A 22550-nucleotide genomic window follows, 5' to 3' on the forward strand; every position below is an offset into this window, starting at 1 on the left:
TGCCCGGTTGGAGTAGAAGCCATTAATTAATTTAATTATAGTGCAACATATGTATAACCGATTGATTAATGTACCTAATTAGCGACACACAACATCAACACCAATTACTAAACATAATAATTAATTAGTTAAACACAGAACTTGTACTGTACGTACTACTGCCTGTTACAAAAATCTAAGAACAAGGTACATGCACATTCTCGTGGCTAGTTGGGATGTTCTGGATTCTATTTTCTTGTGGCCTTTTTCGATCGCTTTTCTAGCAATACATATGGTAATCAGGTTGCCAGCCCCTCCCCCTTTTCCATTTCTGACCGACTCCTCCTTCTATGTCGGTATTTTGACCAATTAGGTTATGAAAGAGCCGGATGAAGAGAGGGACTGACACATAGAAATTGATATTGGGATATCAAGTATGTGCGTACATATGCATGTACTAAAACTGTAGGGTACATGTACAGTTACACAGAACAGGCACGCCCATCATTTTGGTCACGCCCACCAATAGTCAGAGATTTGATGCCAAATGTGGGTAAGCGCGAGAAGGGTTCCAAATGCGGGAGTCTCTCGCTCAATGCGGGAGTCTCTCGCTCAATGCGGGAGAGTTGGCAGCTCTGCTAGAGTGATCAGCAAGCCTTTCGTCACGTGATTACAGAACAATCTAACTAATAACTCGTGATACGAGAGTTTATCCACATTTATATAGATTATATCAACATTTGCTAACTAGAAATGAAATTGGAAGATACACAACCTGTGAATGTCAAATAGTGCAATACGTTTGTGATATGTAGATTATTCTAACTAGGTAACATTATTTGGGTTTAATGAAACATAAACGAACTCTAGCTGTGGACTAAAGAAGACCATAAAAAATTGTTCACTACCCCGCATACATATAACGACTTTTACGACGTGTCCAAACAACCCACTCTACCAATATCCTAGCCACTTCTACCTGCACTCATCTTCAGTAATTAATTAATTCATTCATAAATAACCATTTACCAGCGTTCTGATTGTCGTCAATAACTTAGAGTAGGTAATCGTAAATTTAGTATTGTAGATTTGTAGAAATAAAAATCACAGGATAGCTTGAATTTTAGTTCAAATTGTACAAATTTGACAGAAATCGCACATGAATTTATCTCATACAACAAAGAGCGTCGTGGTGTACACCTACTTCTTTGTGATTTTGATAACATTGCCTAATTAACTCGGTTTCATTGTAACGTTTCATGCATTTCTTGACCCAGTTGCACTAATTAAATTATGTGTCGACAGTGATTGCAGTACAATAGGTAAACTTAAACAGCTATAGTGTTTAGATACGTACTAAAAGGACACTCAACAATGTCTTGAGAATAGAATAAAGAAGCACTAGAGTGCTAAATCCTCGGCTGCTAGCTAGACTAGGCAAGTCATCAAATACAAGGTCGCGTGGATCTCAAAACACCCTTACCTAGACACGAAACAGATGGCTCAGGCAGTCTTTGTGCAAAATAGTTTCATTTTTGCATCCAAATCTACGAGAAACACAGTAGAGTACGCATGTAATGGCATCTGAACACGTGTATAATTAGATTAGAGTAGTGACGACCGTCTATGAAATATTGGCGGGGAATTTATTTTGACGGATTGGCGGATTTTTCAGCGACCGCCAATATAAAATATTTTCCATTAATTAATTTTGCCACCGTGATATGTTGACGTCATCAGGCACGTGGATCAGATAGTTAGTGGCGGTAAGTACTTATACGTCACACGGATGAGCTACTGTCTGTTCCCCATAAGTGTGAACTTTGAAAATCATCAATGTTCAGTGCTGCTGTTTAGTGGACTTTCGCGATGATCTCGGTATCGTTAGAAACCGCTAGGTCTGGCATTTCTGTTTATCAAATTATCTAGGCCTTTCCTGCAAACGAAACGGAAGGATAATACTTGTGCATATCAAACACAAACGGGTGGAGCAATGGCTATTATCCAATTATCTTGTAAGACCAACGGATCAGCAACTGGAACCATTTAAGATAATTGGTATAACATGGTCCAACTGAAGCAGCTCTTAGTGCTCTAATAAGCACACCTGGTGTGACCTCTACCTCATTACTCACTTCCGAGTTCACGCCTATGAGGAACAGGCAGTAGGCCACAAGATCAGGTAGGTAATCCCTGCCGTCTGTTGTGCCTATAAATTAGGCTATATGGATAAAGTTGGACTGTCACGTTCACACGGGTCCCGTTCTTAATTTGCACTGACCAAGCAGTTCTTCATCACTAGGCAGTATCTATTGTTGGAGATCATGCAGTCAGCTAAAGAATGTGATCCACGAACACAGCTGTCAATCACAAACTTCTTCATGACCATGTACCTATAGTAAAACATCTATCGGTTATCAAACAACGACGTCCGACCGTCAAATAAAATCCGCCAATATGCCTTGTCCGTCAATTTCTTAGCAAACTTTTTACAAAAATGGAGCAACATGGAAATGGTCAGAGGATGAAGACATGCAAGGCCTTCCAGGAATCAAAAAGGTTGGTGACATCTCTCGGGTACGCAACAGTACAAAGTTACCGCTGTTGTTGGCAAGTGATGCCTCACCTTCTGGAGTAACATTAGGTGCCGTTTTGTTGCACAGGCTTGAAAATAGGGATGGACATCTTATTGCGTTTGCATTGAGATTGCTGTCTGCAGCTGAAAAATTATTCACCGTGAGGAGGTTGCAATCGTGTTGCACTGCTATATCTATTGTCGACACTTTGAACATTTGTCTGATCACCAACCACTGAAGAGCTGCTTGGAGAAGGACGAAGCATCGATATCCAGTGACGGCTTCGGCACGAATCTAGTGGTGGGCGCTACTATATTGGCGGGATATCATACACCTTTCACTACAAAGCAGAGAAGAGGCACAACAATGCTAACGCATTAGGCCGAGTGCACCTACCGGATCTACCACACCATACATGCCAGCCGAAAGCAATGCTTCACGTTTTGGAACAGTTGGAGAAACTTCCACTTACAGCTACACAGATTGCACGGTGGACCATCAACGACCCAGTACCGTCTCAAGTGCAAACATGAGCTAAAGAAGAACAAATTAAGGAGTCACGAACTGTCTGTGAAGGCCGACTGTAGACCAGGGTTGTGATTAGACCGTCTGCAGGCCGCACACGGAGCTTCATTGAGGCCCATTCTGGAACTGCTGTGATGAAAGGATTGACAGGGTTAGGGTCTAGTGATGACCACACATTGACGCAGGAGTGAAACAGCTGGTCAGGAAATGTGAAATATGCCAATTAGACCGCCCAAACCCTTCTTCAGCGCCGTTACACCCATGGAAGTGGCCAAAAACCATGGTCACGAGGACACTTGGACTATTTAGGCAAGACCGTTCCTACGGTCAGTGTTCATACAACTTCCACCATATATCTAGCCGAACTCTTTTGATTGATGGGACGGAAAATCAAGACTCGCCTGGACTTGGTCCGGCCAGGGCTAGAGGAACGGGTTTGGGAGAAAAAAGGGGAGGAGTTTGGCTACGCGAGACTAGGAAGAGGTCAATCGAACGCGCCCACCCTGCGTCTCCTGTATCTAAAGAAAATGGCAAACACAGCGGTTTCGAATGACACCAAAATCGCGTAGCCGTGCTTCAAAGAATACGAAGAAATCGCGGACTTTTAAACGGGTAAAGTAGGTTAAAGTCTAATGCGCATGCGCAAACTGTCTCAAATTGCCTGCATCCGGTGCAATGGACGAAGAGAGCTCTCTCCTCTCGCACAGCTCGACGGCAACTGATGGAAGCGAAGCGAGCAATCTTGCTTCGCCTCGACGTTTTAGTCGCTACGTGTTTGCGGCATCTCTCCTGCTAGTCATGTTTATGAACTACCTCTGCATCTTCTTGCCTTCTCCGTTCTACCCGCAAATAGCAGCTCAAAGGAAAGGCTCGAAAGCAGACACGGAAGTCGGTGTAATGGTCGGTAGCATTCAACTGTCTGCTGGCCTCGTTTCTTTGTTTGTCGGAGGATACGTGAAGACGTTAGGTGTTCGATTTCTAGTGACATCCGGCGCCTTTGTGGTGGGAGCGTGCACAGTGATTTTTTCTTTTCTTGGATTTGTGAAAGCTTGGGAGCCGTTTATTGGACTTAGTATAGCTATCAGATTTGTGATGGGATTTGGACAAGCTGCCTACGACACAACATCGATGGCATTGTTGTTGAGCATGTTTCCATCTCGTACAGCCACTACTTGGTCATTCGTTGAATTAACTGTTGCACTTGGTTATATCAGCGGAGCACCGTTCGGCGGATTTTTAAACGAAATCGAAGGTTTCTACTTTCCCTTTGTGATTAGTGGTAGCATTCTCTTAGTGTTCACACCATTATTAGTTTACCTGATGTCTGACAGCCAGCTGCTTAGTGAGAATATGTATACTGAGGATGAAGGTGAAGTGACATCATGGAAACTGCTAAAGATGCCGCCTATAGTGTTAGTCTGTGCGAATCTATCTTCTTGCTTTATCTCTATGCAACTTTTTGAAACATCGATGGCAGTATTTCTGGACAAGGAGTTTGGTTGGTCCTCGTCTTACATTGGATTGGTGTTTCTTGTATCAGGGGCAGTCTACTTTGTTATGACTATTTTTACGGGTCCACTTGTTGATGCTACCAATCCAAGAGTTCTAATGATCATTGGGTTGCTGATGGAAGGATGTGCAATGATGGCAGTTGGTCCATCATTTGTGTTTTCGTTTCTCTCGCCAAAGCCGTGGTGTGTGTACCTGTCAATGGTATTATTTGGGTTGGGAATGCCATTGATTACAATATCTGCAGGTCCAGATATGATTCGTACTGCTACTTTAAGAGGATATGAAAAGAACATGTCATTGAATGGAGCCGTATCAGGACTGGTGTTAGCAGCTACATTTTTGTCGGGAACAGTGGGTGCTCCGATTGCTGGAGGGCTGACTGCTGCATTTGATTTTCGTCACTCATCTTCTTATTTTGCCTTTTTTAACTTTTTATTGGTTATTATTTCTATAGTAGCCACTGCATCTGAAGCTTTTATGTCTAGAAGAATAATGCACAATTGAAAAAATAACTATTTATTTAATTATCTAATTAATTAAAATCATCTTATTTTCACAAGCGAGGAATTTTGCAGACTGGAGCGAGCAATCTGAAGCAAGACTCAATGGCCATGTTCACACTGCTAGTTATAGCATAGTTATGCAACTATAGTTATATTCTAAGATATAGTTACCTAGACGGTTGTTCACACTACTAATACAGCGTGAACATGGATGCTACTCTAATGTCCGGAGTGGAATGCGCACAAACGGAAGTTCTTTACGCGCGTTAGATAAAACGCATTAATTTCAAACGCAGACTTCCGGGGGAGTTGCGGACTAGACATCATCTACTCGTACACCCTTCCCCGCGTAGAGACTAATCATTTAGGCGTACTAGGCATGCGTAACTACTGTACCGTAACTTGGCGGAGTTACTACGCTCTAGCCTCGACACTAGACCTTCCTTCGCTTTCGGTGGTCCTCCCACGCGAGGATAGCATTGGGACGGTATCACGTGATGTTGTCTTCGTAAAGCGAAGGGATCCGACTCAGCGAGAAACCAAGGTTTTAGGCAGAATGTAGCAACGTTGTAAGGCTACTGCATGCATGAAACTGTAGTCGTGATTCATGCTCGGATCTCTTTTAGTCACACTGCAGGATCTAGGCTCTTGTGGGTTATTTCTACCTACTCACTATGCAAACATAGCGATGAAAGAGAATGTTCTCTTGCGGTGGGCGTATCCCGAACAAAGATCGATTGCATAGCTTGATCTCATCACTACCACTGTTTCTGCTGATGGGTCAGTGGATGGTCCGGCCATTTAATTTTCTACATTTCAATTTTCATGTTTTCCATTTTTCAATTTTCAATTTTTAGTTAATTTTTAAATTTTTTAATTTTATTTTTATTTTTACTTGCATTCTTATTTAGAATTTTTGTGTTTATTAAATTTTAAATTTTAATTTTTAATTTGTTATTTTTATTTTTATTTTTATTTTTTGTAAAATGGTTTTTCATTTTTTGATGTTTGATTCTTGTGATCTTTAGATTTATCTTTTAAAGTTTGATTTTTAGGCACCTATGTGCTCAAAACTAGAAACTTGAACGTGTAGTTAGCTTTTCTATTTAAATCTAACATGAATAGAAAATAGAAAATAGAAAATAGAAAATTGAAATGACCGAAGACACTAGACACAGCGGAGGTCTCAGCGGGGCTTCCATTCGTACGCGTGTCTCGGGAGATCACATTTCCAACACACAAGCAGGTGTCTGTTTTTACTTTACCTTCCGTCACGTGCCAAACCACGTTGGCAGCTCTTGACAACTCCGCTCTGACACACAACGTTGTGCCAGTGAATACCGCGATCCCTAGCTGTGTAGGTACGTGCATTGCACACAAAACGCTACCTTTACCGTAGATGAACCGGTAGGAGGAGAAATGCTACGAATATCTAGCTCTAGGTACTGTACCTACATAGGCTCCGCCCTAGCGGATCGCCGAGTTGGCAACTACGTATACGCATGTGGTGACGAAGTATACAGACTCGTTTGTTGTCTAGGAAAAATCGAGACACAAATAAGACAACGAAACCGTCAACCTATACTACAAGTAGTAGACTGCGCGCTTTCACCGGCACACAACTGGGCCTACACGGTACCGAACAAGGATGGGCGTGGTACTCTATAGCAGGTCACATTTCTTCATTTCGTCGGACACGGAACTACCAATTGTGTTTCCATCTGCCACAATTCTCAAGGTGCTGGTGCCTTCTCGTCACGCATCTTGACTGTAGATATGAATGTACGCGTCGACAATGACAGCCCAGACATCACCGAGTGACACGGTAGAACTCTACAATCATTGTCTAACACTATTGACTCTAGTACAGTAGCTATACTCAGCATTGGCATAGTAGTCTACTTAGTAACTAGCTCTAGCTAGCTGTAGCTAACTACCTACATGTATGACCATGTTCTTTCAGTTGTAGCCGCACACTGTTCTACGTTAGTTGAGTTAATTGAGTTGAGTTGAGCAAATAGAGTTCAGTCGAGTTGACTTCAAATAGAGTTCAGAAGGCGTTGTAGAACGATGGACGTGCATGTCTGTTTGCTTGGTGAGTTGTGCGACGTCATGCAAATGAAGAAATGTGACCTGCTATAGAGTACCGCGCCCACCCTTGTACGGTACCGTGTAGTGTGCTGCGTAGTCTACTACTTGTAGTAGATTGACGGGTTCGATGTTTCAATTGTGCCTCGATTTTTCTTAGACAACGAACGAGTCTGTATACTTCGTCACCACAGTTGCCAACTCGGCGATCCGCTAGTGCGGAGCCTAGCTAGCTAACTAACACCTAAGTAATAGATATTCGTAGCATTGCCTCTCCAATCGGTTCATCTACGGTAAAGGTAGCGTGTTGTGTACAATGCACGTACCTACACAGCTAGGGACCGCGGTATTCACTGGCACAACGTTGTGTGTCAGAACGGAGTTGTCAAGAGCTGCCAACGTGGTTTGGCACGTGACGAAAAGTAAAGTAAAAACAAACACCTGCTTTGTGTGTTGGAAATGTGATCTCCCGAGACACGCGTACGAATGGAAGCCTTGCTCAAACCCCTGCTGTGTCTAGTGTGTTCGGTCATTTCAATTTCTATTTTCGATTCTCTATTCATGGTAGAAATAGAAAAGCGAACTGCGCGTTCAAGTTGCTAGTTTTGAGCACATAGGTGCCTAAAAATCAAACTTAGAAGTTTCCACTCGACGTGCCGCTCGGAGAGAAACGCACCACCTTGTTGTTTCCGATGTCGTTATCGATCGCTTTGATCTTTATCGGCTAAAACGCAACACAAACGAGTCTGAATCTCTTGCCCATTTTTGGATCGAGCTCTGAAACCTTTCCCAACTCAGCATACACCGATGGGCCAGCGGCTCTGAGGCGTTAGCAGTGACTACACAACTACATAGAATAAAATAATTCTAAACTAAATTGCTCATTTACTTAGATCATTCTGTTGTTGATTATTTAGATGATTATTCCTCCAAAGCAGCGTAAAAGATAAATCTAAAGATCACAAGAATCAAACATCAAAAGATGAAAACCATTTTACAAAAAATATGAAAAATTAAAAATTAAAAATTAAAAATTAAAAATTAAAAATTAAAAATTAAAAATCAAAAATTAAAAGTTAGAATAATAAACACAAAATTTTTAAATAAGAATGCAAGTAAAACATTAAAAATTATAAATTAAATTTTTTTAAAAAATTAACTAAAAATTGAAAATTGAAAAATGAAAACATGAAAATTGAAATTTAGAAAATTAAATGGCCGAACCATCCACTGACCGACCCTGATGCCTGGCTAGAGATGGAGCTCACACGCTCTATATATGCAAGAGCCAGAGAGAAATCAGCGAGTCTGGCTCTAGCGAGGACAGTCAAGCCAGTAACACAAACGGATGTCTGGCACACTTTCCACATTATCACTAAAACGCTCACTTGCGCGAATTTTGTTGACTTTGAAATCAATGACGTTATTTACTGCAGAAAGCAATGATTTTTAGTTCAACAACGGAAGCAAATATAGACGTAAAACTAACGCCATTCAAATTCTCTCGCCAAAAGCTATTTTAATTAACGCCTAGGTTGTTATTCCGTGGGACTGCCCCTTCTAGCTAGGGAATACATGTACGTACATGTACTTGCAGAGACGTGCTATCCGGGCATCTAGACTCCCACGCACGGCCCACTTACGTAATACAGAGACTCGTGGGGTGCCAACAACCCAAAATGGCCGAGAAGACTCACGTAAATCTTGTAGTAGTTTGTGCTTTGGGATTGGAGTTAGAGGCAACCAAAGGACTAATCGAGTACCAGACCGGCAGCAAGTTTATGGGGAAGGATGAATATCCCCCCGGCGTTGTAGTGTGCGAATGGCAATGGAATTCTACTTCTTTCACAGTGGCTCTAGCCTCACAGGCAGATACTGGTGGTAGCGAATGTCAAGTGCTAGTAAGCAAGCTGGCAGAGTACTTCACTGCGAATGCTGTCGTGATGACGGGTATCTGCGCTGGAGACGAGAAAAAGCTGAGCCTGGGCAGCGTTGTAGTCGCCAAAGAAACAATCTGGTTCGAGGGAGGGAAAGAGTTAGCTAGCGGTGTTACGCGGGTTAACGCAAAACATTGTTTACTCCAGGTCTTGCCCGATTGCATGAAGACGATTCTAGGTGAGGCTGTTAGTTCAGCCAGTGCAAATCCACAAGTTTGGCTAGATTATGTTCCTCAAGAGTCTCGATGTGATAGCCCTCGTCTGGTGCGACAATACATTCTCCAATGCCTAGAAGAAAACCCAAAAGGTCTGACGGCTAAGAAGCTTATCGATAGCGTGACGGAACAGCTATCTGGCGTCACTAGAAATGCATGCGAGGAAGTTCTACAAGTTATGCAAAAGGATGAACATCCTTGCATTAAACAAAACGATGTCTTTTGTCTCACTGATGAAGGTAAAGGTTACATTACAAGGCACCCGAACTTTCTAGCTGCTGATGAAATTACTGCTGTTTTCGAGCCTATGCTAACTCTTGTGAACGTTACAGAAAACTTGCAGACTAGTCTGCAATTAGCACGGGAATCAGGGACTCGGAAAACGATAGCGGCTGATATGGAGTCATACCACTTTATGAGACAGGCAAACAGTAGTTTTGGTGGAGCTAAGGTGATGGTCATGAAAGCTGTTTCTGATTGGGGTTCAAAGAGTTCCAAAGTTGACTATTATCAATCATACGCTGCTTCTCTATCAGTCGCCTTTCTCTGGCATCTTATAAATACAAAAAAATTTCTCTTTGGTAAGAAATCTAATATATAAAACTGTGTCTGTGTGTGTGTGTGTGTGTGTGTGTGTGTGTGTGTGTGTGTGTGTGTGTGTGTGTGTGGCTGTGTGTGTGTGTGTGTGTGTGTGTGTGTGTGTGTGTGTGTGTGTGTGTGTGTGTCTGTGTGTGTGTCTGTGTGTGTGTCTGTGTCTGTGTCTGTGTCTGTGTGTGTGTGTGTGTGTGTGTGTGTGTGTGTGTGTGTGTGTGTGTGTGTGTGTGTGTCTGTCTGTCTGTGTGTGAGTGTGTGTGTGTGTGTGTGTGTGTGTGTGTGTGTGTGTGTGTGTGTGTGGCTGTGTGTGTGTGTGTGTGTGCGCGCGCGTGTGTGTGTGTGTGTGTGTGAGTGTGTGTGTGTGTGTGTGTGTGTGTGTGTGTGTGTGTGTGTGGCTGTGTGTGTGTGTGTGCGTGTGTGTGTGTGTGTGTGTGTGTGTGTGTGTGTGTGTGTGTGTGTGTGTGTGTGTGTGTGTGTGTGGCTGTGTGTGTGTGTGTGTGTGTGTGTGTGTGGGTGTGTGTGTGTGTGTGTGTGTGTGTGTGTGTGTGTGTGTGGTGTGTGTGTGTGTGTGTGTGTGTGTGTGTGTGTGTGTCTGTGTGTGTGTGTGTGTGTGTGTGTGTGTCTGTGTGTGTGTGTGTGTGTGTGTGTGTGTGTGTGTGTGTGTGTGTGTGGTGTGTGTGTGTGTGTGTGTGTGTGTGTGTGTGTGTCTGTGTGTGTGTGTGTGTGTCTGTGTGTGTGTGTGTGTGTCTGTGTGTGTGTGTGTGTGTGTGTGTGTGTGTGTGTGTGTGTGTGTGTGTGTGTGTGTGTGTTAGATCATGGTTAGATGTAGCCCAGAGTTTGGATTTCTCTCTGGTGGCTTTTTCTCCTTTTATATCTATTCTACATCATCTCTATATACTGGTTTGAGTGCTGAAAGAAACGTTTCCGGCTAAACTAGTCAATTATAGAATCACTCACTTACTGTCCCAGTACAATAAGAGATATGATGACGTCATAAAGTAGCCCTAGACGGTTTAAAACAACTGAGTGGGTGCCAGTGTCGGTTATGCTCACTCAGTGAGTCACTGTTTCCTTTTAGAGTATGCTCTTTATCTTCATTGTGCCAGAATGTAACGATGTATGTATATTTCTTATAAAACTTATTCTTGCGTAAGTTACAAGTCTATATTGGTCTTCTCTTAGACGCATGCTTGTCAAGTACAATGTTTAACTGTCTTAATATTATTGATAGAGAAACAACCGAGTCAAGCTACTCCTGTGTCAACATCTCAACAGCCGAGTCAAGCCAGTCTTCTGTCAACATCTCAAAGTGACAGAGCACCACCACCACTGGTACCTGAGCATGCATTTCGTGATTCACAAGGTAGTAAGTTAGTATACAAAAATATGTCTAATGCGCATACTTTAAATTGATTCTAGAGGGGAAGTCCAACAAAAATGAACTTAACTTGTATGAGTAGATCTTACGAAGACAAATCGATCGGTATAAGTTACTCCGTTATCTTCGCTTTGTGTAGGAGAATGAGTGATGTTTCTGTGATGTGCAACGCCCACGCGCCTGCTCCTGGTCGATTAAGCTCCGCCCACTGCAACGAATCTACGGATGACTGCTACGGATATATCGAGATTGCCGAATGTGAATGCGAAGATATTATGAATATCTGCCTTCTTGTCGTCAGTGGTTCCTCTCTAAATTAAAATGGTGTCGGTAGAGTTGTTTTTCCGCCAGACTTTGAAGCAGAATTCCTCAATACCACGACTTACCTAGAGAACGCGCTTATGCTTGAGTATTTCTTTATCCTTGTTCTTTTAATATCCGAAGAGAAACGTTCAGAGCGCTGTCCGTCGTGTGCAACAGAGGATGATCCTATTTGGACATCCGGGATTGTAACCTTCTACCAATCAAGAAAGTGAGCAGACCGGATGTGATAATGGCAACGTCCTCTGTAGCACACACCAGACGGCGCGCTGAACGTTTCTCTTCAGACATTAAAAGAACAAGGATAAACAAATACTCAAGCACAAGCGCGTTCTCTAGGTAAGCCGTGGTATTGAGGAATTCTGCTTCAAAGTCTGGCGGAAAAACAGCTCTACCGACACCATTTTACTTTAGAGAGGAACCACTGACGGCAAGAAGGCAGATCTTCATAATATCTTCGCATTCACATTCGTCATTCTCGATATATCCGTAGCAGTCATCCGTAAACGCATTGATTCGTTTGCAGTGGGCGGGGCTTAATTAATCGACCAGGAAGCGCGGAGTAGGCGCGTGGGCGTTGCACATCACAGTAACGTCCCTTGTTCTCGTATACAAAAACAATGATAACGGAGTAACTTATACGGATTGATCTGTCTTCGTAAGATCTACTCATACAGGTTAAGTTCATTTTTAGGCCTGTCCACACATAGACTAGCCTCATATCAGATCCTCTCGCGCCGTCGTGCCCGGTTCCCGTATAGCACGACAACGCCGGTTGTATTATACGGGAACCGGGCACGATGGCGCGAGAGGGTCTGGTACGAGGCTAACATAGACCAGAATGAATCGCGATCGGATCGCGATTCGATCGGGATAACGAGCGTCCATACTGCACTTTGAAAACGATACCTCTCCTCATTTTCGATATCACGTGACTGATGACCGATGTGTACGTGTGGCTTCTTTGCTTGTGGAAAGCGTTGATACAGCGACGTAAGGTGAGCGAGAACAAAGACGAGTGAGGAGTGGTACATGTTCCGACTACACGCGTAGCGTACGTGAAGGTAACGCCCACTATTTCTAATTGGATTCAACTGATCGCGATCCAAACCACCTCGCGATGTGGATCGGACGGGTCGAGATCCGATCGCGATCGAGTTGCAAGTGTGGACAGCGTTGCGGTTGGATCGAGATCCAGTTGCCAGTGTGGACAGGCCTTTTGTTGGACTTCTCCTTTATCACCTAGTCATGCATTAGACTCGTGCCCAGTTCTCCTCCGTGCTAGGTTGCTTACACCACGTGCGCTAGCTGTCACGTGTGTATAGGTCCATGTCGTTTCACACGTGTTTTTGGCCTAGGCACGGATGGCACTATGTGTCTGGACCTTATAATATGACTCATTTAATTAATGTGTAGGTTACTTCTATTGCTGGATTACACATTGGTAGCAAATCTCTATTCACACTTAGGTATCATGAAATGACTTTGTTACACTCGAAGTTTGCAATTTTCTGTGCAGGTGATGGCTTGCTATAAGAACTCCGGCGCATGTTATTTTAGGCCGCCAAAGTCTCATTTCTGGCCGTCGGATGCAGTGTAGGCAAAATCCGACTCGATCGTTTGTCTTGGACGGTCGAACTCGACCGGGCCGCCGCGTTTCGCGACAATCGGAGACCGGCGTCGTGTCGATCGGCGCGTTACAGACATTCATCCATCCATCCATCCAGACAGACAGACAGACGAAAGCGTGGGTTGGCGTATTATCGTATAGGATTAGCTTCTCTTGTTTCGTAGAGAACAACTCGAAGACTACAGCAGTAATATATAGAGTGCCGATTCTGGCGCACCCTTTCTAGTTATATAAGGCTTCTAGGAAGCCAATACCGTTTGTATGGATTACTCGTTTCTGGCGTACTTTTCTCCCTGCGCTAGTGTTTTTGTCCTTGCGTTAGTATATCCTTGCGTTGGAGATGGATTTACCCCATCTATTTTGCTCCTCCACCCCTTGTCTTCCGTCCGTGAGTCTAACGTATGTATATATCTAGTATCTTTCCAAGTCAAAGGCGCGCACCCCGACTCGGCAGCCGAGACTCAAAAGCTCGCATTGAACGCCCTAGTTACTATTAGACAAATGTGATCTATAGTATATACACGATGGTGATACCTCTACGAATTCTTGCCGATGCTTAGGCGGTGCGTTATTACGGTTCGACTCTTGCCGAACTTCCTATGCATACGCAGAAAGTTTTCGGAGTTTACTGGTTGGGTGTTTGAATGCATCCCAATGAGAGAGATCTCATTGTAGATGGGCGTACTCTTTCTCCTAATCAAATCGTAACTATGGCTGCCACCTGCGGCCATACCATTAAGGTGCACCTGGCTCGACAACTCGGCGCAACTCACATCCAAGAGGCTATGAACATGGCTGCCTATGGAGGTCACACCCACATCGTGCGATTGTGTCACAAATATAACAAAGTTGAGATCGACGAATTCATGGTATGGGCTGCAGAAGGTGGTCACGAGGAACTCGTCCATTTATGTCGAGAATTGGGAGCGACCGATTTTGACTTGGCTATGTTATGGACAGCAAGTGGTGGTCAGGAAAACGTCATGCGCCTGTGTCGTGATTTGGGTGTCATCAATTTCGATCAGTCCATGGCCTGAGCAGCAGACGGTGGCCATGAAAATATAGTACGACTATATGTCACGAATGGAGAGCCACCGCGACGTCGACAAGGCTATGGTGTGTGCTGCATGCAAGAGTCAGGAATCTATAGTTCGCTTGTGTCGCGATTGGGGTGCCCACGAGATCGACCGGGCTATGGCGTATGCCGCAGAAGAAGGCCATGAATCTGTCGTGCGACTATGTCGTGATTTGGGAGCCACAGACGTCGACCTGTCTATGGTGTATGCTGCAAGCAACGGTCACGAATCCATAGTGCGCTTGTGCCACGATTGGGATGCCGAAGCCTTCAAAACTACCATGGCTCACGCTGCCAGGTACGGTCACATTAGGATCGTGATTCTATGCCATAGATGGGGCGCCACCGACCTCGAATGGGCCATGACATGTGCCGAAGATGGAGATCACGAAGAAATCGTGCGATTGTGTTACAGCTAGGCTGTTATTGATTCAGATTGACCAAACTCACTCACATTATCACCATCAATCCTTATAGAAAGAATATCTTTTGATATGTTTTGGTTCCTCGGCTGGCGGTTCAGGAGATGGCCTCCAACCCGGCATACACCAAGGTTTGTCGTACGAGTCCTCTTTGATCTCCTCTTCCTGCTTGGGTTTTTACGACGCTTCCGCTACATCTATATCTTTTTCGGGAGGTCTCAGAACACGCAATGCCGTGTCGAGTGCCCATCACCGATTTTATCATGCTCACGTAGTTCTAAGAGTATTTCAACATCTTTGTTGTCAGTACGCGCAATGCATAGTCGAGTGCCGTACCACCGATATGCTCATGGTCGTATAGTTGAAAGAGGTACGTGAGCTTCTTAGCGGGTGGATTCAAATTACTCAATGCACAGTCGAGCGTCACCGCACTGATATCACTTTGGTCGTACAAGTTCAAGAGATATACGAGCTCCTCCATGACTATATAATCGGTTATATAAAATATTGCGCCCTATCAGCTAAAAACATATGAGGAGAATATAGCCTATAAATATGGGATGTTATGTACGTGCAAAGCAGACGATTAATATGGCATCGGTACTTGCCACGAATTTCGAGAGGATATCCAATGTCCTCGTTGTCGGACCCAAAAGGGCCATACTACGACGACGAGTGTTAGTATTGCGCCCTCCATCCTCCTCCCAAATTCGAATGAATCGATCTCATTCCTAAAAAATGTAAGTGTGGTGCAAAATTTAAAAGGTGTGAATGAGAATACTATGCGTAGGATGTGGTAGCATCTACGACGTAAAACGCCCGAGAGCGGGACCAAACACCCACTACCTATAAAGATCTAAATACAACATCAAATACCACCTCATAAAACAATTGGAACAATTCGATCTCACCGAGGATGAGAAGAGGACGGTCGTGATGAGAATTCGACAGATAGAGACAATATAGTATAGGTTCCACCAAAAAAACTCATCAAATTGGATTTTATTCTATCCAAGAAATTTACGCAAATGGATCTTTCAGAGCAAGCCCAACACTGTGCCCCCACCGCTCAAACGACTCTAATCATCTACGAGAAACTATGGAACATTATCAAAGATCTCATCCAAGGGTGATGTTCATCGTTTCACTGGGATTCTTTCGTTCGAATGGAACTGGGAAGAATCTTTCGTCCCAATGGGATTTTGATGCTTTTCGTCTTTGAGTTTGACTGAGACGTTGAACTTTTGAATGGAATGGATACACATTTCGCTCACGCTTAACTTAAACAGTCTGTAAAGTCTATAGTCATTTTTACAAACGGCTTCGATTGCGGAAAACCCAAGACGAATTCGTTTTGGTAAAATTTCGACGTTAGGCGTCATCTAATAAACTACAAATTGTCTGCGCTGTTCTAAAACAACCTAAAAAGCTTTTGGGAGTCAGAAAAGGTCTATGCTATCTCTTGGGATATCGTCTTCCTGGTGCTTCTTCTGTAACATCATCTGCTTCCTTTGCTGTAGATACTTCTGTTGGCTGGTTAGAAGGTAGTGGATCTTGCACTGGTTAACCATATATATACCAAAACCTCGATGGAGAGCCATATAGGACCACGCCCATTTCTGTGGTGCGACCCGGATTAGAAGCCTCGTTACGCTCGACAATTATTTAATTTTGCGTTTTTTGTACTGTATGTGAGAGAAAATAGAAATATGATATACTGTTTGGCAACGTACGCATACGATACAGTACACATGTACTTTCAATTTTGTGTTGATTGGTCGGCAAAAACGAGGTCAAACACTAATTTGTACACGTGAGCGATCACGTGAGTTACGTGGGTGCATTCTTGTGAGGTGAGTCATTGTCATGTGATGTTTGCTCGCTGAGTAAAGAAGTTTGTTGCGCACTAAAGACGTCGGAAATGGAAGGGAATGTCGCTGATGCTGCAAGTCGTAGGCAGTGGGTTAAGTGGAACTTCCACAGATTTATTTGTTTGTTCTGCTGCAGGTTGTTCTACTTGTTTAGGCATTGATACTGGTATCTCTACATCAGGTATGTTTACTCCAACAGCATCCATAGATGTAGGCTCAGAAATAGGTACGTACCGGTCTACTTTTGATATCTCGAACTCTCGGGTGTTCTACGTGTACATATCTAGGTTGTCCATCTACTTTCACCAAATAGTTCACTGGTCCCAGTCTTAGTAGTATTACTCCATGAAGCCATTTTCCTCGTCCGTCTCTTCTGGGATTCAAAATACTGACTGTTTGACCCGGGTTTCAAACTTGTTTCTGCTGAAGCTTGCTGGTATTGATCATATTGAGTATCTTTCACTTCTTCTATCAGAACGTAAGAGTGTCAACTTAGTCCTCAGCTCTCTCTTCATTAACATCTCGGCGGGTGTCCTTTCCGTAGCACAGTTAAGTGTAGTCTTGTACTTCAATAAAAACAAAGAGATTTGATGACTAATAGATCGTCTTACTGGCTTGGTCATGAGGCTCTTTTTCAGTTCCTGCACCAATCTCTTTGTTTGTCCGTTAGATGCCAGATAGCGAGGTGTACGTAGGTGTCTAATACCATTACCTCTGATGAACTTCTCAAACTCGCGATCAACGAACTGTGGTCCGTTGTCCGTGACCAGCTTGTGAGGAATACCATGAAAACTGAATGTTCTCCTCATGGCTTCTACAATCTGCGTCGCAGTAGAATGAGACACCAGTTTGTAAATTTCTGGTCATTTGGAGTAGGCGTCAATTAACAGTAGAAATTGCTTTCCTTTCCAATCTGCAAAATCTGCATGTATCTTTCTCCAAGGTCCTTCTGGAAAAATCCAAGGATGTGAAGCTGTGTGGCCTGGAAGATTTCTAGAACTCTGACAGTCGGGACAGGATCTGACTAAATCTTTAATATATCTATCCAGTCTTGGCCACCAGATAAAGCTGCGTGCGAGTGCTTTCATTCGGCTGATTCCGAGATGCCTTTCATGTAGCTTTCGTAAGACAGTGGATTGCACATTTGGCGGTATAATCACTCGATTTCCCCACAAAAAAACATCTTTTTTCAATGGTTAGTTCCTCAGCCCGCCTATAATAGAGCTGTAACTCTGGAGGTACTTGTGTCTAAAGATTCCAACCAAAAGGAGTTTGTTCATATACTTTTTCTGAGGACTGTATGGTGACCAGTTTCGATGGCTACTTCTTTTGCAGTGACAGAATACTGCTCACAGTAGTCTAGGCCGTAGATTTCTTTATTCGGATCAGTGACATCTCCAGGAACAGGCAATCTTGTCAACATGTCCGCTTCTTTATTGTCGACTCCTGAGATGTATTCAAGACCATAGTTATATGCACTAAGAATTAGTTGCCCATCGTTGCAGGCGGGCAGCAGCTAACGATGGAACTTCTTTCTTTAGACCCAGAATTTTCAACAGAGGTCTGTTGTCCGTGATTAACGTGAATAAACGTCCCACCAGGTATTTGTAAAATTGTTTCACACCAAAAGTTAGCGCCAGTGCTTCCCCTTCCAATTGTGCATAGTTTCGTTCCGCCTTGGATAGGGTTCTTGATGAGAAAGCAATAAGTTGCACGGAACCATCAGCCATAACATCGCTTACACAAGCGCCCACACCATAAGGTGAGGCATCACATGTCAACCGTACTGGATTCTGCAGATCATAGTGTGTCAAGACACTAGAGTCTAACAATTTCTGCTTTGCCTCCAGAAAAGCTCTCTTCTGTTCTCTTTGCCATTTCCAGGTGTTATTCTTTTCCAATAACACATGTAAGAGTTGTAAAGCGGAGGACAATCGTGATAGAAACCGGTTGTAATAGTTCAATAAACCCAGGAAATCTTTGAGCTCAGCCACATTAGGTGGCTCTAGAACTTGCCTAATAGCACTTAGCTTCTTCTCTGCTAGTCGCAGTATTTGGGCATCCACCACATGACCCAAGTATTCTACCTGAGTTTTCTTGAATTCACACTTGGTTTTCTTCAACCAGACCCCGACTTGATCCAACCTTTTCAAGACTTGTCGTAGCCTCTCATCATGCTCTGCTTCCGACGACCCAACCACCAAAATGTCATCTAAATAGGAGGGTACTTCAGGGATTTTGCCAAAATTCCATCCATAGCCCTCTGCCAAATGACAAGAGCTGTAGTAATGCCAAAAGCCATTCTGGTGTATACGAATAGTCCCTTGGATGTATTCACTGTGAGATACTTTGACTATCCGCATGCATCTTAATTTGCTGATAAGTTTGCTTCATGTCAAGTTGAGTGAAATACTGGCCTCCAGCTAGAGTTGCAAACAGATCCTGTGGGTTGGGCATAGGATACGTATGTGACTCCAAGGAGAGGTTGATGGTTACTTTATAGTCTCCACATACTCTAACTGAACCATCACTCTTCCTCACCACTACGACAAGTGCCGCCCACTCGCTTCTCTCTACAGGTCGGATGATTCCTTCTTGTTAATTGTAATTTTTCAAGTTCTTTCTCGACCTTCTCTTGCAATGCATAGGGTACGGCCCTTGGTCGATGAAACACTGGTTGCGCCTCTGCAGATACTCGAATTTTTGCCTCATACCCCTGAAGCGTATCCATGCTGTCCGCAAATAGCTCGGGAAATTCCTCAGTAGGATTCCTATCCATAGGTGTTGCTGGCTCCACTCTGAATAATGATGCCCAATCCATCCGAATTCGTGTAAGCCAATTGCGTCCCATGACAGCAAGTTTAATCCTCACATTAACCACCACTAACCTCTCGTTGCATTACTGCTGTCCATGTTTCACTGACACCATAGCTTCTCTAGTAACTCTAGGTCTCTTTCCGTTGTAACTTTGTAGCTTGACCTTACTGGGTTTTAGCTGTACATGAGCAAGTCGTTGTTTATACATGGCCTGAGGTAATTATGACTGTAACGGTAGCGCCTGTATCAACTTCAATCTCTAATTCAGTATCAGCTACTACCACACTCACTTTGACTCCGCTCTTTCCAGCCAAAGAACAAAATTGATCTGACTCATGTTCTCTTTCTCAACGTAATGAGATCCTTGGTCTTTGCGCTTGCTTGGTCTCCGTGCCGCTCGCTTTCTTGCGGCAGGCCTTCATGATATGACCCTTTGCCTTGCAGTAGTGGCAGGTGTGGTTCTTAAATCGTCATTTGGCTGCGTCGTGACCGCTCTCGCTGCAGCGATAACACACTCTATTCAAACCACCTGGTTGGCTGTATTTAGATCCTGACGTCTTCTTAATCGTAAACGCGTTCTCAACCACTCTATCCGTCTGTTTATTGGCAAGACACGTTATGCCGCCTCTTCTCAATGTTTGTGTTTCCAACCGTAACGTCTCCGCTGCTTGGACGATCCGTATGGCTTTCTCCAAGGTTAGATTCGCCTCTTTCAAAAGCTTCTGTTGTACCGTCCCCTGAAACAGTCCAGAGACTAACTGATCACGCAGGGCAGTACTTAATTGCTCACCAAATTGGCAATTCTTGGATATCCGCCGTAATTCTGAGACATACTCTGCGATAGACTCTCCGACTCGCTGTTGCCTATTGTAGAAACGAAACCGTTCCGCGATCACGTCCACTTTCGGTTCATAATGGTCTTTCAGGAGCTGAAAGAGTTCGTCTATTGACTTTTCCTGCGATTTGGCTGGCCGGACCAGGCTCTTCAGTAGAGCCTATATGGGTGAACCCATGCACAGACGTTAATGGGACAGCTTTTCGTGTCTCCGCTGCGTCGTCTCCCGCTAGCTTATTGGCTGCACAATAGAGCACAAATCTCTCTTGATAGTCCTCCACCTGATCTATACCTGGTTGGAACTCTCCTAATTTTCCGTGTCTGGCCGCCATCCTCGTCGCCAATTATTGTGTATTACACAGTGTACTCGCACTAGTCGTTTATTGTGTACTAGCAACGTCAAACTACAACAACGAGTGACCTGCGCAAACTCTACAACTAATTGTCTAGCAAGTACACCACAGCTGTCTACACGTGCACACCATACAATAGACCTATCCCGGACGTTTCCCATAGAGCGGTGACAGCAAAATGATTTCTCTGACTCTGCATTGAGAGCAAGCAGAACTCAACTGGGACTCGAAAAGTGCTACGGCCATAGCCGTAGCGCCGTGGCCGTTCCCCCCCCCAGCATGCATACGCGCGCTCGCGTGCGCGTGTACACACACACACACACACACACACACACACACACACACACACACACACACACACACACACACACACACACACACACACACACACACACACACTATTTCTAATTCCAAGTTATTGTTTGTTTGTTCTGTAAATTATTGTTTTCTCTAGTATTTGTTTTGTGTCAGGTACATCAATGAGTGAGGATGAACGTTTTGTGTCTCGTGTTGTGTGTGCCATCCAGCATGTCAGCTCCACCAGGTGGTATGCCATCGGTTCTGCTTGTGGCAGAACGCCTGATCAACTCGTGTCTGTCAGTTCCTACCCACACGACTGTGATAAAGTGAAGGTTCTCTTTGATCAGTTAGCACAGGAACTGGGAAGGAAGCCAGCTGCAGAAAAGATGCTAGAGGCTTGTCGCTCAATTACCAATCCTACATACAATGGCGTGCTCGAAGAGATGAAGAAATGAAATTTTGCTATGTGTTGCGGTTGGGTTGTATTGTTTGATGTTGATTGTAATATTTAGTATTGTTCATTTGTATTGTCATCGTATATGAACCGGTCGTGTATTGTTTGAATGTCGAGTAATTAAAATGTGTTGCTATTGCAAGACCTATCAATATTGTACATTTGAATGAGGAGTGTTGTAAAGTCTCGTCTACTAGTAGAGCATTAGCTAGAACATATGTTATTGGAAATACTTGGAGTGTTGGTTGTAAATAGGTGACCATTTGTTATATACATAGTGGACTGATGTGCTATGTTAATATTAACTTGAAATTATTAATTAAAGTTTATTTATAAATTAATCTATAATAACGTCACATGAAAACATAAAATTAACAATTTTGCAATGCAAAATATACTAGAAATAAAATGAAATAATAAAGTTGTTGTTATTGTTGTGTGTGTGCGCGTGCGTGTGTGCGTGCGTGTGTGCGTGTGTTTGTTAGGCAGGAATATCTGTCGACTATTTTTATTAGCTACCAAATTAACATACACCATACGTTGCACGTTGTTGTTCTCGAGTTAGCTTTACTGACTGTCAGCTGCCAGCACACGTGTCAGTGTTTGCTACATCTTCTAGTGACTACACCTTCTAGTCATAGATGACATCACTGAGCGAGAGATCATAAGCAAGCTAGAGAGTGCCAGTGGTTCAAAGAGTCATGTCAAATGATTGGCAATTCACTTGACGTACAGTTTTGCCTAGTATTGTGCCAAAGTGACGTTTGAATGCAGAGCTAGAATAATTTGGCAGACATGCTAAAATTATATGCGTGTAGTCACGTGACTTGTACGTTAGCGTGCGCGAGTTTATCTGAAGCACGTGATCGTAGTAGATCAATCGTTGAGCATGCGTAGAATGTAGAGAACGCCACCAACTGTTCCTTCGTTGTTGGCTGTCAGTTGGTGTCTATGCAGTGAGCATAGAAAGTTTGGCTGCGATGTCGTCACTGTTTGGTAACTGATGCTCTTCGTTTGATGTTGTTGGCGCCATTGATTGACGCGAAGCTAAATTTTTCTTTTCGAAGTGGCTAGAGAACCGGTACCGGCCTCGGATGCGGAGTAATTTGCACGTGACCGATTATGTCATGCTAATTAGAAGCGGCGAATGGCGGGAAGTTCGACT

At 43.7% G+C, this 22550-nt stretch overlaps 2 protein-coding genes across 3 annotated transcripts; both read left to right on the top strand.

Moving 5' to 3' along the window:
• Nucleotides 1-4056: 4056 nt before the first annotated feature.
• LOC134191473 (MFS-type transporter SLC18B1-like) lies at nucleotides 4057-5143 on the top strand. The gene has a single exon (XM_062660090.1). The coding sequence runs from the start codon at nucleotides 4173-4175 to the stop codon at nucleotides 5094-5096; it is 924 nt and encodes a 307-aa protein (XP_062516074.1). The 5' UTR covers nucleotides 4057-4172; the 3' UTR covers nucleotides 5097-5143.
• A 3533-nt stretch (nucleotides 5144-8676) lies between these two features.
• Nucleotides 8677-21599, top strand: LOC134191236 (uncharacterized). 2 transcript variants are annotated; one of them, XM_062659834.1, is made up of 3 exons: nucleotides 8677-9916; nucleotides 11161-11379; nucleotides 11447-11636. In XM_062659834.1, the coding sequence occupies exons 1-2, from the start codon at nucleotides 8863-8865 to the stop codon at nucleotides 11340-11342; spliced, it is 1236 nt and encodes a 411-aa protein (XP_062515818.1). In that variant the 5' UTR covers nucleotides 8677-8862; the 3' UTR covers nucleotides 11343-11379; nucleotides 11447-11636. The 2 variants fall into 2 exon arrangements, with proteins under 2 accessions (XP_062515818.1, XP_062515817.1); XM_062659833.1 differs by lacking the exon at nucleotides 11447-11636 and adding an exon at nucleotides 21103-21599 and having other exon boundaries at nucleotides 8740-9916; nucleotides 11161-11292.
• The last annotated feature ends 951 nt before the right edge of the window (nucleotides 21600-22550 follow it).

Source organism: Corticium candelabrum, chromosome 15 (assembly GCF_963422355.1).
Source record: "Corticium candelabrum chromosome 15, ooCorCand1.1, whole genome shotgun sequence".
Lineage (NCBI taxonomy): Eukaryota > Metazoa > Porifera > Homoscleromorpha > Homosclerophorida > Plakinidae > Corticium > Corticium candelabrum.